The following is a 19,602-nucleotide window of genomic DNA, read 5'->3' as shown; positions in this document are numbered from 1 at the left end:
TTTAATGATTTGCAAGCATAAGGTGGTGGTTTGGAGTGTTTTTTTTTTTTTTTTTTGGGGGGGGGGGGGGGGAGGTTGCACAAAAACAAACTGAGCAAAAGCAGCCACATGCTTAGTGTAAGTTTCAGGCATGGTTTTCCCTTCTGCCAATTGAAGGTGACCCCCTCTCATGACTGAAATAGACAAACACTAGCATATATTGACCTGGGAAAATGATAAATGCCAATTGGTTGCAACCACAAGGACATTCCTAAGGACTTACTCATAGTATAACATATATATTTATTGAAAAGCCTTGCAGAGCAATGGTACAAAGTTCGAGATTTGTTGTGCATTGACTTCTGATCCTAACCAACTGTTCAGGTGAGATCTCAAGTTTACCTGGACTCTACCTCAATCTAGAGAGTTCCTGAGTATAGAAGATCTATTCAAAAACTCACTAACAACAGGTCCCCACATATCGTGAAATATCACAAAAACATGGCAAGAGGAAGAATAATCATGAGAAGGGCACAAATAGATTACTCAATTACCTCCATAAAATTGTGAAACTGTGTCAGCATCCGGAATATAAGCTTCAATATAGAGACCTTACCCCTGCAAAAACATTGCTGAAAAATGTTTTAAATGGGTCATAAAAGATATAAAATACTTTACAATGAAAGCATGAAAGTCATTTTCCTTACCAAGAATTATCAAAGTGCACAAATGGGTATCGGAGTACAATGGGCTGTACAGGAAGTCCTGGCATAAAAGCCCCTAGTTGAAAAAATATGAGTGTCTTCCCATTTGTTGTCGTACCTTCTGGGAAGAGCATCACACGAGGAAAATCGTTGCACAGGGCTCTATCCTGCAAACATATGCTTGAACAGGCACTTGTATTAGCAGCCACATACAGAAACCACCACTATGGATGCAAGTATATCAAAACTAAGCACGTCTCAACCTTCTCACATTCCCTTCCCAGAACTTATATGTGCACACTGAATATGGAGGCAGGACTCAAAAGACCAACACAAGTCACATCATGTAAACATGAGAGTCCAACCACAAAGCTCAAACATGCAATTCATCATGCACAGCATAGCAGCTACATATTATCAGCACTCACAATCATTGTTGCACAGGAATGCGTTCCCATCACCTGGGAACGAGAGATCGGGAATGTAGGTAACGTTACCCCTGCCATCATGGCCTGCCTCTCTGAGACCAAACAGGGACATCCAGAAAAAGAACAGACTGATAAAAATTACTGACACTTGGCATGGTGCAAGAAACAACAGTTCCTTGTGCACCACAAACAAGAACTCCTAGGCCTACTGTATAGCAGTAATTCCAAAGAATTTTGGACAAAACTTCTCAAAAGGAGCTCACAATGTCCTATCCAAGTTCCTACTGTTTGGAAGGCCAATGCTTGGCCAGAAGCACCAAGATCACGGGCTTCTTCACACGAAAGCTCACTTAGTAACCTGGGTTGAGGACGCAAGCATGAGCCCGACCTTCCTCCAAATACATCAGACCTACATGAGGACAGGGCAGATATAGGACCAGCAAGCAAATGCCTTTGCTCAAGGCCTCACAATGTCATGAACGTACGGAACTACTTGATCATATGATTGGTCACTTGATGGCCAAAGTATGTGGGCCACTACTTGCGCATACAGTCAGGCAGGCTTCAGATGGGATCGGTTCATATTGGATCACATTTTCACCCTCAAAGCTCTCCTATTTTGAAAGGCCTTTGACTCTATACCATGGGCTCATCTCGTCTCGTAACTCCAAACCCTATATATCCCACATGGTGTTATATCGGAAATTATGGTCACGGGAAAAGTAAAAATCCACAAAAATTTCCGAGGGTATGGCCAGCAGCATTGGTATGAAACAGGGGTGCCCATCTTTTTTGGGCCCTACGTTGATGAGCTGGGCCTCTTTTGTGGACAGTTTGGGGGGATAGCATTGGAACAAAAGCTCGTCCCCACTTTGCTTACACTAATAATAAAGGTCAACCTGGTGAAACTAAGGTTATAATCTTCAATAACCATGAAGCAGAACTTCAACAAGACTCATTCACCCTTGCAAGGGAGGCGGTTGAGATAATGAGGTCCTACGTGTACTTGGAACGCATTTTCACAAGCCCCAAGTTTGCCATGAAACTCGCAACACAATTACACTTAGCTAGAAGACATGCATCATTAGCAAGGTTGCAACAACACTACTTCCAGGCACACTACCAACACCTTCATGCAAAGTCCTTTCAGCTATCTCTAGTCCAACCAACAACCCTTAGCATTCTGGGTGGTAGACCTCAAAGAGCATGATTGAGCAGGCTTCGAGAGGCTACACGTCATGATGCTCTCCAGCATGATCTAGCAACAGAGTGCACCCCACATAAGATCAAACCTACAAAGTTAGAAGCAATACCTCTCTGCATTGATGATCACATATCCCAACTGAGTGTTAGAAAAGTCACTGCCCCACCTGTGAGCCCCCGTTTAGAGGGGACAAGGGGGCAGGGGACTGTAGGGGGGTAGGGGACAGAGTACCTACCAGGCTGGAAACCCGCGCAGCAAAGGAGAGGGGCGCAACCCTCCTACGCAGCATATGGAGCTGGAAATGGCGGCGCCTAGGGTCTGCATCAGCAACCCATGTGCTGAGCACATGGGCCCTTTTATTAGGCTGGCCCAAGCCAGCCAACCGGTCAGTGGAGGCCAGCCTACAGGTCGGTGCTGCAAGCAGGGTGCCGACCCCCTGCTGGTCGGTTTTTCCAGTCCCAAGCAGGGCCTATATAAAGCCCCCTCTCCCCCCCTCATTTCTCATCACCTGCACTTACAGCCTTGCACACAGGCAAGCGCGCAGAGGGAGAGAAGTGGCTCAGCATTTGACAGCATCCTTTGGCTTTTGTACCTGCTCACCCGTTGAGCTTTTGCCTGCCCACGATTGTGGAAGAATATATATCTGAGTTTTGACTATCTCTTTCTCCATCTCTCTGAGTGTTGTATGAGGTAGATCGGGAGTGAGGTGTGAGTGATTCTATCCTCTATTTCCAACACTGAGCTATACAATATCACGCAACAAACATGGAAACATAGGCTACTATGGAGACCTCTTTCATCACACCATTCATCACATGAGCCACCAAATGGTTCCATTCGTATGGCAAGTCTGTGGATCATCTAACCCCATACCAGTACTCTCTGGACAGTCTCTTCTTGCACCTGACACAACATGAGATTCATTTGGTCATCAGCCATGACCTATGGCAGGTCTACATTCATCGGACCTGGATATCACCATCCAACCACATGCCACTATGATGGCCTTCAAGACCTCATCCCAATGGTTTCAGAACAAGACAGGGCGGAAGCTTGCAACCACACACATCACAAAATATTAGGCTATACACTTTCTGCGCTATACATGAAGTGGAAACAAAGGAGCAAGTACTGGTGAGGTGCCTAAGATGCTACGAGATTGAAGGGTGATGTCAATGCTTGTTTACTCAATGTACAAGACTTAAGAGGCAACTCGTTGGCAATCATGATAAAAAATGCATTGCACTATTTGTAAATTCGGTCACCATAAACCAATCCAGATGTAATTGCAACTTTTTTTATGTGTACTTTGTCTCATAGCCCGTGAGGCCTTCCGCAAGGCATTCGACACTGTTCCTCGTGCCCGCCTTGTCAGACGCTTGCAGGAGTTAGGTTACGACTCGGAGGTTATATGGGCGGTAGTAGCTCTCTATGAGAGGGTGACGGGCCGGGTCAGGATTGGTACCAGCTGGACCACAGAGATCACGAGCACTATAGGGGTCAAACAAGGATGTCCCTTGTCACCGACTCTATTTGGCCTCTACATCGACGAGCTCGAGACCACCATCAGGACACTCGAAGGTGCAGGCTGCTCTCTTGCAAAGACTGTCATCCAGATTCTCTTATACGTAGACGATGTAGTACTACTATCCTCCTCTGCTACTGGTCTTCAGCGACACCTGGATGGACTTCAAATCTTTTGTGATACCCATGACTTGAAGGTCAACCTTGGGAAAACCAAGGTAATGATCTTCAACACCTCCCGACCCACTATGCACCGAGAGTAGTTCCTCTTTGCCGGCGACCCTGTTGAGATAGTCGACTCCTATACATACCTGGGCGTTGTATTCTCAGGCCCGATCTTCACGATGCGCCCGGCCATGTAGGCCAGGATCAGTCGAGGCTATGCCGCTCTTGCCAAATTGGAGCGACAGTGCTACCACTCTCACTTTCAGGACCCGCGGACCAAGTCTCTTCTTTTTTATTCCTTGGTCCGCCCAGCAAGTATGTACGGTAGCCCATGGTGGGGGGCCAACCTTCAGAGTGGGCACGCGACGAGCACCTACAGATACTGATGTTTGCTCGGATGATCCGCAGCAAACCATCGGTACCTCATCAGATCATCTTAGCAGAATTCGATGCCTCACCAATACAGCTTGATGCGGCCTTCCAGGCTATCACTTATCTACACAGGGTCAGGGACTTCAACTCCTCTTCCGACGGTCGCCTCCGCCTACCCTAGCTAGCCTTATCCGCTGATGGGGACCAGCAATTTTGGTATAGACCCCTTTCCAGTTGGTTCACCCGACTGGGCCTCGACATGGACCGGTTACCTCCTTTTCAGTATAGCCTCGATTCTCCACCATCCCCTTTCTCCCCCACTGACCAGGAGGTCAACCAGATCATCCGAGAGGACCTGCTCCAGCTTCACACCTGGAGGACTTGGTTTCTTCATCCCGAGCTTCCTGTGAAGCTCGATTGCTATCGTCGACACTGCCTCTAGATCTCACAGGAGGGTTTCATCACGCCCCAGGTTATACACAGATTCATCTACCGCATGCGCTTCGGATTTCACTCGGCCAGTTTAGGATTTTGTCACACCGATTACGGATCGAGAGCGGACGCGCAGAGGGTATCCCACGAGAGGGCCGCATCTGCCCACTTTGCGACCTGCAGGAGATCGAGTCGGAGGAGCACTTTGCTTTCAGATGCCCTATCTATTATGCCATCCGAGGCCGGTACCACTGCCTATTCTGAGACGGATTCGGCCCCCTCACACGCATGCTGCAGTTCTCGGACCAGCGGTGCCTAGCCGCTTTCTTACATGAGATGACCCGCCACCGAGATGCATCTCTTCGGGCACGACAGCATGCGCAGCCTACACAACGTGAGGACACTCAACGACCCACCACTGATTTCTTCCAGTTACAGGATACCTCTCCTCAGTCTAGCCGACGACGCGGACGTGAGCGAGAGCCAAAGCCACGACAGCTGCGCCAGCGGACAGACTCACATCCGGGTCCATGACATCCCTTCTATGCTCTCAGCCGCCCTACTGGGGTCACCGTCGCTCTCGTTCTTCAACATAGGGTCACCCGCCGCCCCCGACGATCGAGCTCGACTAGGCAACGTGACGTCAGAGGCCAATCATCCATCGCAGGGTTTTTTCGACCTCCCATTTGACGGCCCCTCTATGATTGGCCTCTGACGATCACCACAGGCATATATATATATATTTGTATCTCCCCCCTTCTCCTCTATTTTTTGTGCCATTTTTTGTATCATCTGGAGATAGATACACATTTTTTGTACCAGGACTAGACACACCGTCCTCCGGTTGGCCGGACCGTTTTGAGACCGCCACCGTTATGCTCATTGTACTAGTTATCTTTAGTCTCATAGACCTTCACGGTCTCCCAAAGACTTTAATAAAATTTCTTTCTTTCTCTCTCTCTCTCTCTCTCTCTCTCTCTCTCTCTCTCTCTCTCACACACACACACACACACATGTCCTCACCAACCTCCACAAGGTATGCCTAGCCTTGATTGAGAAATTTGACAATCTAGAAGCTACAAATGTAGCCCTCCTAACAGAGAAAGCACATGTAGATAAGACACTAGCTGAAGTGAAGAAACAAGGAGGGAAAATACAAGAGGAATGGAGAATGGAAAAGGCCAAAAGAGATGAATGGGAGAAAGAAAAAGCTGAATGGATATCTGAAAGAACCAAACTCCAAGACAAGGTACATGCTTTGGGGATTGAAGTGCAGGAAATGGAGGTGACTCCAAAGGGGACTTGCAATATATCTAGATGAATCCAGGAACATGCCCAAACGCATCCTCTAAATACACAACATGGTGCAATTTCAATCTCATGATAGTCACTCAAAGGTTGAAAACCATGAACTCATCACCAGAGCAAGGACTAGCTACTATGACATCCCCGCCGACGTCATCACCGCCCAACAGTGGGTGTAGACCATAGTATATACTATAAACATATGCTCACACATACGAATCCACACATACTTGAGCATCCATTTATACAAAGTCTTCATGCTGCACTCCGGAGGTGAAGGGCAGACTCAGCCATGATGAAGGCTGGCACTAAAGGAGATGACTAATCAAAAAGTAGTCCAAAATCTCTTCATTCAAGCTACCATTGCTTGTGAAGACTAAAACGATTTCATTTTAGTCTCTCCCAGACAAGCATCTAAATCTAGCTGACAGGTCACTACACCATTTAAGATAGAAAGAATTATTGCAATACCAGCAGGCCGCAACATGGACGAAAACTTCACACGGTGAAATTTGCAAGGCCATGGAAGAGTTAAAACAGAGAATATGAAGGATATTGCACTAAGAAGGGCACAACAGCCCCAAAGAAAGAGTTTATCTCTGAAGTTTTGAAGGGCACAACAAATCAGCTAAGAAGGGCACAACAGCCCCAAAGAAAGAGTTTATCTCTGAAGTTTTGGAGGAGGAAAGAAGGGTCCGCAAGGCACCAAATGTCTAGTTAAGGGGCCTTCCAATGGGAGACACTCCAATGGTGGATGCCAAGGTCTTGTGCACCACACGTGAAAAGGCCATGACTTGATTATATACAATGGTCTCAAGAGATGGCCTCCAGAGATGGCCAGAAGCTGCAGGACAGTGATGAGGTGGTGCAATTGTACAGCTACATGGCGGGACCCCTGGAGCAGGTAATGAGCAGCGTTTGGGGCTGACATATGCCCTGGATAGAGGCAGAACCAGCAGGGTACAGGAGGCCAGAAAGAAAGGGCTGAAGGAGGCAAGCCCTTGCCCTTATGTAGGGCCTAGTTGGGGCCAGCCAACCAGGTCAGCTGACAGACCTGCAAAGTTGGCCAGGGGGGGCTACTTGGGTTGGCTAAATCCCCCTCTCCTGGTCGGTCCATTTGGAGGGCCTTGTGCCCTATAAAAGGGAGGCCCCAAGGCCTCATAACATATCATCTGGAGCAACCCTCAGAGAGCAGACCAGGAGTAGGAAGACCAGCAGCAGTCGGGCCTATAACCAGGAGGTGAAACAAGCCGGAAGAAGACCTGCAGACTGAGCTAGAGTGGCAGCCCACCTAGGCTGAGGTTCCAGACAGCAAGGTGGAGAGATCCTTTAGACGGAGAGTCTACATACGCTCAGTGGAGCACGCAGTCTCAGAGATCTAGAGGTGCCAGGCATATAGTAGGAGAACCTTTTGATATTGTATCTTGTCGAGTTTGTGGACGGACGGAAATATAAAGTGGTGCTTCTACATTTGTCTCTGAGCAGTCTTATTGCTAGTCTGCACATCCACGTGAATGTTGTGAAGGACACACACTTGATCAAGCTTGATTCCATAGTGAAACACTTCCACGTGTAATTCCTGGGCTGTCTATCAGTCTTCCGCTGCGACATCAGAGAAGGCTATGGGGACAGCAAAGATCTAAAAAATCTCCTGGAGCAGCCAGCCAAAAAGCCAGGAAGCTACCTGAGAGATTTTAGAACATCGCAATAAGATTCTAGATCTAGCACACACGCTAGCCCAAGAAGTACTCGATACATGACAAGTTTGTAATGTTTTTTCTCACTGTATGTAAGGGATCACTATTAGTTAATGGTCATCGCCAGTCCCATAGATCCTGAAGGGTCTCCCACGGACCTTAATAAAATCAAGCCATCTCTCTCTCTCTCTCTCTCTCTCTCTCTCTCTCTGTGACATCCCTCATCAGCCTTCCCCAAACCTCCCATATCCACCAGGCCTTACTTGCTACTCACTCTTCACAGACATGACATCAAGAATGCCCCTCAAGCTACACAATGGCCAAGCCAAAGATCATGAGGAGCTTTGTACTAAGTACATTGCACATGGTATTAGTATGCTAGCCTCGGCATTGGCACAGCTGTTCAATGAAGCGGTTTGCACCGGTCTCCCCCATACCTAGACCCTTAGCACCATTATCCCAATCCACAAGGCACGGGAACCCATGAGTCCTAAAAACTACAGGACCATCATGATTGGACATGTTATGTCCAAGATTTATGCAGTAGCACTTGACACTCATGTTTCCCAAGAGGCACATTGTGAGGGATTTAAGCATTGCGGCAAGCAATCTTTCTAGCAGATCATTCTACACTGGACCACGTCTTTACGCTAAGAGCTGTCATTGAGGAGCCCCGAGCACATAAGAAGAGATTTTATTGTTCCTTTGTGGATTTTGCAAAGCCTTTGACACTGTACCACGAGTACTACTTGATCAAGGGTACAATCAGGACATCATTTGGGCAGTTCGCACACTATATGAGGGGGTATCGGGCAAAGCCATGACTTCAACAAGGTCGACAGAGGAGATCATGAGCACGATTTGGGTCAAATAAGGTTGTCTACTATCACTAACTTCGTTTGGCCTATACATCGGCGAGCTCAAGTCCTTCATCGCGACTCTCGGGGGTGCAAGCTCCCCCTTAGCTAGCTCCCTGATTCCGATTCTAGTCTACACAAGCGACATGGTCCTACTCTCCTTGGGTGAAGATCTCTAGCGGCATTTGGACATGCTCCAATCTTCCTGCAATACACATTTTGCAGGTCAACTTCAGTAAAACCAAGGTCATGACCTTCAACACATCCTAAGCAAGAACAATTTACCTTTGATGAGGCCCCAATAGAGATTATTGCATCCTATAAATACCGTGGGCTTCTCTTTTCAGGCCCGATTATCATGATGCGACCAACTATGCAACATATGTGACACTAGCCACACTCGAATGTCAGTGCTTCCCATATTTTCAAGATCCCAAAACCAAGTCTCTCGTCTTTGACACACTGTTCCGCCGAGTGGGGATGTGTGTTAGTCCCTTCGGGGGGACTGACTTATCGGAGACAAACTAGTCCCGCATAGAGAGACTTCAAGTTTTGCTTCTTGCTTGGATGATCCAAACCAAGCCATTGGTCTCGCATTAGACCATACTAGCAAAGTTTGGGGCTACCACTCTATAGCTTGATGCAGTTTTCCAGGTCGTTATTTATCTCTATAAGGTCACGGACTTCATTACCACAACATCCAAATGACATAGATTGCCATGGCTAGCCCTCACTTCATCTATGGCATTGGAGGCATAGGGGGATCACATGAGTTGGTATGCTCAAACATGCAGATAGTTTGCAAGCTTGGGACTGTAGATGGACAAATTGCCACCGTTTCGGTATATAACCTTGAGGCTCTATCCATTCAACTCGCATGTTAGGAGGTGAACCAGGTCATGGATCTCTTGAAGATCCACACATACAGGACTTGGTTAGAGCACCTATTGAGCGTTCAATTATACTCAACTACAGAGATCACGACTTATGGATCTTCGAGAAGGGGTTTACCAAGCGGCCGAGCTACTCCCCAAATTCATCTTCCACATGCATTGAGGATCGCTTCCGAGTATCTTCACACAGGCTCCAGGTTGAGATAAGACAGGCAGAGGGCATCCCACGTGGGAGACAACTCTGCACTTCATGTGACATGTAGGAGACTAAGATTGAGGGTTACATTGCATTTGGAAGCCCTGTATACTATGAGATCCGTGGACGACGTCATTGTCTTGTCAATAGTGGTTTTGGCACAATCAGAGAATTCCCGTCACATCCTAATTAGCACCATATGGCCACTTTCCTTCTTGAGGCCAAGAGACACAAAGACCAGCTTATACGAGCACATAGGAGAGCTCGATTGAGCCCAACCAATGTATGATCACGGAATTTTCCGACCCCAGCCAAAGCAAGGGACCAAATGCAGCAAAGAGCCAGAGTGCACAACTTGATAGACTTGACCCCAGGTGGACACAAATATCAGAACCGCAAAGATCGTCTCCCTTCAATATGGGGAGATAGACCGCTAGGGTGATGGTCGCACTTATCAGACAATGGGCTACAAAGGAGAAGGGACGGACCTCGATAGACCAAGCACCAGCAACGATCTATCATTTTCTTCCTCGACACAAGCCCTCACCAAATCCTAAGCCACTGTTAGACAAGCTCCTCGCCTTTCCTCAGTCGTCCAATGGAGTTGGTCCCACAGAAAGCATACATAGGTACAACCGCTCAGCTGGATAGCTGACCATTCGATAGGCAGCCAAGGACTTCCTCCTTTGCGATTATTGGATTTCTCTCGCAGCAACAGCGTCATGTTATCACTTTTTTCTTGTCACAGGCATCAGCCTTGGGTATACGTGCCCGTTTAGTAGTCCCACCCTTTGCTTTCATTGTATTTGGTTTTTACAATCTCATAGACCCTTTGCTCTTTCGTAGACAATAATAAACTCTCGCAGCAACAACGTCATGTATCACTTTTTTCTTGTCACAGACATCAGCCTTGAGTATACGTGCCCGTTTCGTAGTCCCACCCTTTGCTTTCATTGTATTTGGTTTTTTCAATCTCATAGACCCTTTGGTCTTTCATGGACGTTAATAATCTCTCTCTCTCTCTCTCTCTCCCTCCCTCTCACACACACACACACACACAATGGCAGAGCCCAACATTATGAAGGCCTTCAATAAAAGTTCCTAATCCGTGATTGAATGCACTTGCTCTAACCCACTCTCTCCCCCGCCTCCCCCCTCTTCCCCTAAACAATGGCAAAGCCAAGCATTAAGAATTCAAGCACCGTTGTTGGGATGCACTTGCTCTAATCCACCACATTCTTTAAAGAGGCTTTTTACAAAGGCATTCCCATTAGTGAACCATCAACTCACTATTCCAAAAAGACCCCATGGACGCAAGTAACTATTGGACCATCATGGTAGGCCACTTGATGGCCAAGATTAATGGATCTGCATTAGAGATACACGCCACTAAGACATGGACTCATGATGTCCCTACCTGTTGGAAAGGTCACCTCCCCATCTGTAAGCCCCCAAATGAGGAGAGCATGGGGGAAGGAGACCTAGGGCAAGGTATGCCCAGAGAAAGGGGACAGCCACTGTATGGATCAGTACGCTGACATGGACCTTGACAGAATGTCCTCGCGTTAATCTACTTTACAAGAGAGGAGCCCAAATTGAGTGGACATAGGATCTGGAATGCCGAGCCCATTCTCTAAAATGCAAACCTCTTATGGTTGGACACAGGAACTGCAAGCTCTCACCCATTTGAAACACCCTCATTGCAGCATCACAACACCAAGCACCTCATCACAACCAGAGTGGAGAAGACAGCAAATCTCCAGATGCAGCCTGCATGACTCTCAATGGGACCCCAGTACATCTCACATTTCATCTCTATAGAAGGTATATGCACTTTTCAGCTAACATACTGTACAGTTGATGTTATTGTATAGTATTGTATCGTCTTTCTCTCCCTATCTATACCCTCTTTCTCCCAATCTCATCACCTCCTTGATTTGTCAAAAACAGGCTACCATGGAGAGCTCTCTCATCAACCATGCAGCCCGCAGCCGACAGAGATGATGAGCAGTGTTGATACACATAGATCACCAAACAGTTTCACTCATATAGCATGTCGATTGATCATCTGCCCCGTAATAGTACACACTGGATGACTCTTTTTGCAACTGATATAGCAAGAGATCCATCAGGTCATCACTGCTCATCAGAGAGTACTTATGGCAAGTATAAATCCAGTAAACATGTCCACATCACAGCCACAAGGCACAAAAAATAGCTGACTTCATCACGCGCCTAAGCCTACATACATGCATGCACATATAAATGCAAACATATCCATGTGCCTACATACATGCATGCATATATAAATGCACACAACCACCAATCTCAAGTTAAAGAAAACGTGCATGATGTAAGAATAAGATAATTTCAAACTTAAGCTTCCAACATCTTGTGGTAATTCTGACTTCAAATCCCAGGTTATGTGAAAGGAACCCAAAGGAAGAGCATTCAACAAGCATTCCAAAATGTTGAAAAACAAGGAAGCGAGGACATTAAAACAGAACAAAAGTGAAGTAGCCCTGATAAGCAAAGAAAGCACAACTTTAAAAACCAATACATAAAATGGCTTCTTATTTTACCTTTATTTCTTTCAAAGCGTTTTTTTTGGAGTCAGGTGAAGCTCTATCCACATTGATGACCTGAAGCAGAAACAACAACAAACAAGAACAAACTCAAGCGATTCTGCAACACTTCCACAAAGATACATATGTAGAGCCCCAGCTCATTGAGCTTACAGATACTCGAGGAATGGCAGAATACAGGAAGCATGAGCTGTGTAGATGACTCCTTATCGATATTCTCTCTTATGCAATTAACAGGAGACCCAAACCATCAGAAGAGGAAAAAAATTAAACAAGCTACAAGTCTCCTTCCATAAACTGCCATATAAGATCACATGTGGCATACATAAATCCCTGAGAGCAACTGTATATCTAGATGAATCTAGGAGCATGCCCAGACTCATCCTCTGAAAACACAACAAATGGAGCAGTTTCAATCTCATGACCATCACAACTTTGAAAACCATAAACTTCATCAGGCATAACCGGGACTACCTACTATGACATCCCCATCGATAGTATCAGCACCCAAGGCTGCGTGTAGACCATAGCATTGAAAAACTCACATGCATATCCACACACCCACACACAAATTGAGCATCCATTTATACAAAAGCCTTCGTACTGACATTCTGTCAACACTCCGGAGGTGGAAGTGCAGACTCAGCGGTGACATAGGCTAGCACTAGAGAAAAAGGCTAATTCAATAAGTCACACTCTTCATTCGTGCTCAACTGCTTGTGAAGACTATAGTATTTCATTTTAGTCTCTCCCAAATGAGCATTTCTAATGTAGAAAATGCTTAGAAAATCCCTTCCAGCAATGACTAAGTTAGCCCAGTCAATAGATACCATGTTCAACAACTCCCTGGAAACAATTTCATGACATTACACTTCAACACACTGCTTGCAGTTGTGCAACATACCTGCATAGGCCTGATAATCATCCCAATGCCAGGCATATCAGAGTGTGATGCAGAGCTGACGAAGCTTGGAAAGAACTCGTAGAAAAAGAAAATTGGATCAATGTAAGATACATGATTTGAGACTATAATTGGAGCAACTTCTCTTTTTGAGGGCTTTCCAAGCCGGCGTATCCAGTGGTACCTGAAGAAATCCAACACCAAGTTCTCTCCAATGAGACCAACAAGTTGCATTCCTCCAGTCATAAAACATGAACATTAGCAACCTAGAAAAGCATGCGTAACTGCAACTAAGCGACAAGGTTTGTGCTTAGTAGTATAAATCCTCAAAGGAAGAACGCGCAATGGTCTGCCTGTACAATTCTTGTGAGGTTCTTATGAAGTCAAAAGAGATGTACAACCCACCTGAATGACTCTGCATCAGATTGTGCCATTTGCAACAATAACGCATCCCCCCCCCCTCTCTCTCTCTCTCTCTCTCTCTCTCCATGCATTGGCATTATTTTGCGCGACTCCTTATGTACATCAAAAGAACAGCTAACTCTTGTGAGATTCTTGTGAAGTCAAAAGAGATGTACAACCCACCTGAATGACTTTGCATCAGATTGTGCCATTTGCAACAATAACGCATCCCCCCCTCCCCTTCTCTCTCTCTCTCTCTCTCTCTCTCTCTCTCTCTCTCTCTCTCCATGCATTGGCATTATTTTGCGCGACTCCTTATGTACATCAAAAGAACAGCTAACTAAAGTGGGTAATAAATCATTTGCAATATCTAACTTGATACATGGTCCGAATTTAACAAGCGATCTTCTAATGAGAGAGAATATAATGGAGGGTTGCAAAGATAAAGTTTCCCGACACTCAAGCGGACCTTAATCACAAATTTGTAGGTAGAGAATGAATGTTACCCGAAGCAAAAAAGGATCAGACGAGCGAGAAGACGTGTAATGTACAACAAGTTGCGACGCCACCTTGGCATTGGTACGTGCCTTTGTTTCCACCCTAGCAAAATGACTTTCGCTATCAAGAACCCCAACACTGTGATAAGGATCGAGAGTGTCAACCTAACGATGGCCAAAGGCAGGCATAGGAAAACTTTGATCCATTCGTACAGATTGCTTATCTCCTCCGTGTGGTTCCGGAAAGGATCAAGAGGCGGCATGGGCCCTAGCTCCGGCTGGTCACCCAAAAATCTGTACAGCTGATGCACGTCCCCGTCGGACGATCGTCGCAAGCGACCATCCGCGGTGCTACTGGCCTCGCAAATCTCGTCCTCCTGGTCAGGCTCACTCACGCCAACCGAGCGATCGTCGTCGGGTTCGGAGATGTCCAAAACGACGGAGGGCTGGGTGGAGGAGGATTTACCGTTGGGGAGGGAGGGGAGGCGATCGTGGGGGGGGAGGAGGGGGGTACGGCAATGCTGGAGCTGAGACATGGGGGAAAGGATGATATGATGGGAAGGGGAGGGGGGGGGCGGGGGGAGGATCAGGAGTAAGCCATAGCCAAAAGCAGCAGAGAAGCCAAGGAAATGTGGAGAAGCAGCAGCACGGACTCCTTGTTTTTGTGGCTCGCAAATCATTATTATGTCATTTGCCGCTCTTTTATAGATGACGGCCTCCCCGCGTGTAATTCTCGTCCCCCGTGTCACCCTCCCGTGTGCCACTTGGCATCCCTCGTGTGGCCTCACCCTCTCCTTTCATCATTCCTTGTCGGTGATCCCCCCCACACACGGACATCTCCACGTTTGGAGAAGGAGTTATCTTGCCATTCTGACTCAGCTTGCCCAGCTTCGGCCTCATTCTGTCGTTCCAGCCCCGCTTTTGATGACCGCTCGTCGTCGCAGGTGCAATCCTGCGCAGAAGCTTTCCATTGCTGAAAAAGGGTGAGCACACCCACTTCAAGCTACGATTTTGTTCAGTAGCAGTCACACATGGGGCATTATTGGTGCTGGAAGCACAACACTAACTCAACAGCACCAATGTTAACTCTCTAGCTCCTTCCGTCATGCCTCATGCAGATTTCACACTCGGACAAACGGTTGCACACTACAGGCAGGATCCCATTTGTCTCCCGATAAGTGCTCACCTGTCCTCTATATAAATCTCATCCAACAAATAAGGCAGACAATTTAAAAAATTGTGGATTTAGCTCTGCATTCGCTCGCCTATGTGTGAATAGAATACTCGTCGAGAAGTATACTCACTTCATCCTTCGAACAAAGCTGGGCTAGAGCTACAATGCTCTACCCTCGACAAAGTTGTGCTTATGGTTAGCGAACGTGGACATTGTAAACGCTGATATTTCGTGGCCAATGGTGCCTTGTTAGCACTACTTGTAGATGCAATGATGTCCTTTTAACACGTTCGCCAAGGGGTCGCCTTATCGCACAAGGAACAACCAATTTAATAACCCACAAACAATGGGCCCTCAAGTTCAAATTCTACATTTTTGCTTAGTCACTGAGGTGTGAAGGGTGAATGGAGAGCCCCTCCATTCCCTAATTGCAATATGGCTTCAATTGAACTATTTGGCCAAGCATGTGGCCACACTCCACATCCTTCGATTAACCACATGGTTACAACCATTTTCCCACATGGCATAGCTTGTGCTCCAGGCTAGGTTCACACCATTGTCATGGTTTTACCCCTAGGTAGGGCCCCTCCCATATTTGCTTCAACAGTGCTCATGAGCTCACTCCAACATCTTGCCATCAAACCCTTTAACAACTACATACTCCGCTCATAAGCTCGCTCCAAACACCTTGGTCATCAAACAACTACATGTTCCTCTCGTATGTCATAACTACACATTCCCAATCAAAGCTTGTCTCAATCAAGCACGAGATTCGTTGCGATTTCTCCTTTTAATTATGTCCTTACAATGGATATTCTAAATTTTCAATGAATCTCCTTACGGAAGTGTGACATACAAATGAATAATTGCCACCCATTGTACACGTTAAATCATCATCAACAACATGTGACATGGCCACTTGACAAAAACCAATGCTCTATTTGAGAAGCTATATTACTTTCTAGCTACCGTTGTATTCTTCACCGAAGTGCACGGTCATGTGTGTACTTGTAACTTCATACGCTCTACAAGATATCGTAGCATAATTTGGATACATGTGAAGCACGAGGTATCATGCTAAGCTATATTACTTTCTAGCATACCAATGTATTCTTACCTAAGCATGGCTGTATGTTAGTTGTATTTGTATTTTAGTAATATGAGCTGCATCTTTTTGCAATTTTCTATAAGAATGGAAGGCAATCCAATTGGAGCATGCCTCCCAACATTGTTTCTATAAGAATGGAAGCCAAAATCTCAAGCCAACATTGTTTCTATAAGAAGCCAACATTGTTTCTATAAGAATGGAAGCCAATTCAATTGGGGCACTCCTACTAGTAATGTTTAGTTGAAAATAGAAGAGTTCAACATTACCTCTCTCTTGTCCTTTAATGGCATATCAAAGAGATTGATTGGTTTCCAATACTTACAAAACCAACTTTGGTTTATGATGTAACGGTTTAAATGGTAAAAACTAAACAGGATTTTGCTTTGCCCTTCTTTACAAGAACTGAATTTTGGGCATGTTCTTTTAAAAAAGTAATAAGCATTTATGCATTGAAAAGTTGATATGTTCAAGGATTCACCTTTGTTCTTTGAATGGTGCAAACTTTCTTCAAGGATTCACCTTTGTTCAAAGTTGATGTGTTCAAGGATTCACCTTTGTTCGTTTAATAAGGATTCAACTTTGTCCTTTTAATGGTACAAACTTTGATGGTGTAAGACTTATAATATTTTTGCACCAATTGCCATATGTTTGCCATGATAGCTAAGAATAAGCATGCTAATTATAGATTCTTCTCTTTACAATATATTTATAACATATTTACTTCTCTTGATTTTTGGTAGCCCATTGGCTTGTGCTTGAACTTCAAGAAGCTCCAATGTTTCCTTGTTTACCATATCACCCCATTTGACATTTGTTCCCCCCTACATGCCACTATGCTAAGTTGTCTCATGTCCATAGTCTTTCAATGATACTACAATATCCCCTTTATAAAAGATTTGGGTTTGGATGTAGTTGAGTTTGTATGTTACAGATGTATGGTCAGTGGGTTGAGTATTCACATATTTTTGTAACCATGGAGTTTGTGGTAGATGCAAGTTGCTTTTGGTATGCTTTCCCTTTTAAATCATTAGGCCTTTTACTTGGAAATTAATGTCTTGATTATTCGCTTGCATATGATTAGGAATTAAAGTTTAAAAGCTACAAATTTATTGTAGAGACAGCCACCATTACTATTACTTAAGGATGATTTAATGACGTGCATAGAGCCATGGAATCCCTAAGGTATCACCTTGTAAATCCTACATATTATTAGAAACATGGAAAATATATGGAAATTTTTGTATGTTACGGATGTATGATGTGTGGGTTCAGTGTTCACATATTTTTGTACCCATGGAATTTGTGGTAGATGCGAGGTGCTTTTGGTATGCTTTCCCTTTTTAATCATTAGGCCTTTTACTTGGAAATAAATGTCTCGATTTAGTCGCTTGCATATGATTAGGAATTAAAGTTTAAAAGCTACAAGTTTATTGTAGAGATAACCATTACTATTACTTAAGGACATGCATAGGGCCATGGAATCCCTAAGGTATCGCCTTATAAATCCTACATATTATTAGAAACATGGAAAAATATGAAAGTTACAACCTAAATGTGTAAGTTGTTTCACACAATGTCTTTGTAGGCGATTCACAACAAATTAGCTAGATTACCTCTTGTAAGATGTTATTAACAAATGCAAGTGATGGCTACTTAAGCTATTCTATCATTTTTTGTTTGCATTGGCCCTCGGGTAAGGCCAACATGAGTGCAAGGTTAAGGCTGACACAAGTGTGATCACCGCGTGCAGTCCCGCTTGGAAGCAATGGAAGCAGTATAGCATCTTGGATTGAGCACCGTTCACAGTTCGAGGTGCAGGTGATTGCGGGTGGTTCAACCAATAGCAAGTAGTGATGTGGTGCATCGAGTGTGATGTCTTTAGAAGGTGGTTTGTGAAGTTAGCAAAAAGGCCTTGTAATAGGGAGACGGGCACACACACACACACACAGAGCAATGTGATGAGTACTCCCCCTCTTACCTGAGCTTGTTAGGTTAGGAAGCGGCTACACTGAGTGTTCATTGCAAGCTAGCGGCTTGGTTGTAAGAAGCATATCAATACAAGTTGATTTCCTTTGTTTATACATTGTCTATTCATTTATGGTGTCGAGTACTTAGTATTGTTTTCCTAAGTAATGTGAACTCGGTTCTCCCTTCAACAACTATCCCCCAAACCCCAAGTGTTAATGTAGGCATTTGTTTTGTCACCCAAGCACACTACACCAAGGATTGCAAGAGCAAGCATCTTCACCGAGCATTGCACCGGTTTGGGATATCATCGAGCCCCTTAAGTCAGTCATGGGTGAATGAACCGATGCATCAACATTTTGGTGAACTTGTTAGGGAAGGGTCAACTGAATTGCAAGTTGAAGAGTTGTTAGTTCGAGAGACCTACAGAACCGAAGTAGTAAGCCTAGAATTGAGAGGTTTTCAAAAGGTTCATGTTGACCAGTGACGAAGTGAAATAGTTGTTGGGTAGTATAGTCTAGTGGTGTGCTTGAAGACCAGCATGTGGGATACGCAAAGTATTCAGATAGCTAGTCAGATTCTTTCTACCTTAGTCAATGGTTGACACATTTTCGAATAGACGACGAAGATACATGGCTAGGCACAAAGCGTTCCTGAGATAAAGGAATTGGCTACATCCTACCATGAGAACTAGAGCCATCTCAGAATCGGAGGTCAATGCCCGAAGGAGACTGATAAAAGCATCAACTATCCAACAAGAGCAAAGAGCGCGAGGAGGGAGACTCGACCACTCTACCCCAGGGGGTGGAAGTTGATTACTATGCAGAGTCAGAAGGATGGAATGCGGGTTTTGGGCTGAGGAATCCCAGAAGATTGGCAGATGAAGGCCCTTTATGGTAGGTGGAGTATGAGCATTCATCTACAAAAAGCTTGGATTCCGAGCAGTTGGCCATTTCCTCCGTGAAATATCAAAATGAATGTGAGGACCATGCTAGGGTACGGAGAGAACAACTTTGACAATACTAGATTGGTATTCCAGAGGAACAACTTCGACAATACTAGACTGGTATTCCAAAGGAATTACGTCAAAAAGCTATGAAGGCAAAAGACCAATCATAACAAATGGCCAAAGAATCAATCGATAGGAAGAGCGGCATGCTTCTGATGGAGAAAGACACCACCAAAGATCGAAAGTGAACGTAGAGCAGCTTAGA

The 19,602-nt window shown here is 45.3% G+C and overlaps 1 protein-coding gene across 3 annotated transcripts in view; it reads right to left on the bottom strand.

Moving 5' to 3' along the window:
- The window catches only part of LOC147899357 (calcineurin B subunit-like protein), a 52,446-nt gene extending 37,752 nt beyond the window's left edge, over window positions 1-14,694 (bottom strand). For all 3 annotated transcript variants that reach the window (XR_015541442.1, XR_015541443.1, XM_087378479.1), the window contains exons 1-5: window positions 14,151-14,694; window positions 13,246-13,426; window positions 12,339-12,398; window positions 687-850; window positions 534-597 (exon numbers count right to left, since the gene is read on the bottom strand). Coding sequence is in view for 1 of the 3 variants with exons in the window: in XM_087378479.1 (XP_087234605.1) it covers window positions 534-597; window positions 687-850; window positions 12,339-12,398; window positions 13,246-13,426; window positions 14,151-14,677 (996 nt within the window). In the remaining 2 variants the exon portion in view is untranslated. The remainder of the gene's footprint in view (window positions 1-533; window positions 598-686; window positions 851-12,338; window positions 12,399-13,245; window positions 13,427-14,150) is intronic.
- Between the last annotated feature and the right edge of the window lie 4,908 nt (window positions 14,695-19,602).

The sequence above is a fragment of the Dipteris shenzhenensis genome, chromosome 8, assembly GCF_047967505.1.
Source record: "Dipteris shenzhenensis isolate YYH24624 ecotype China chromosome 8, Dip_SZ_1.0, whole genome shotgun sequence".
Taxonomy (NCBI): Eukaryota; Viridiplantae; Streptophyta; class Polypodiopsida; order Gleicheniales; family Dipteridaceae; genus Dipteris; species Dipteris shenzhenensis.
The sequence above is the reverse complement of the archived record's forward strand: the minus strand, read 5'-3'. Positions and strand labels throughout refer to the sequence as shown.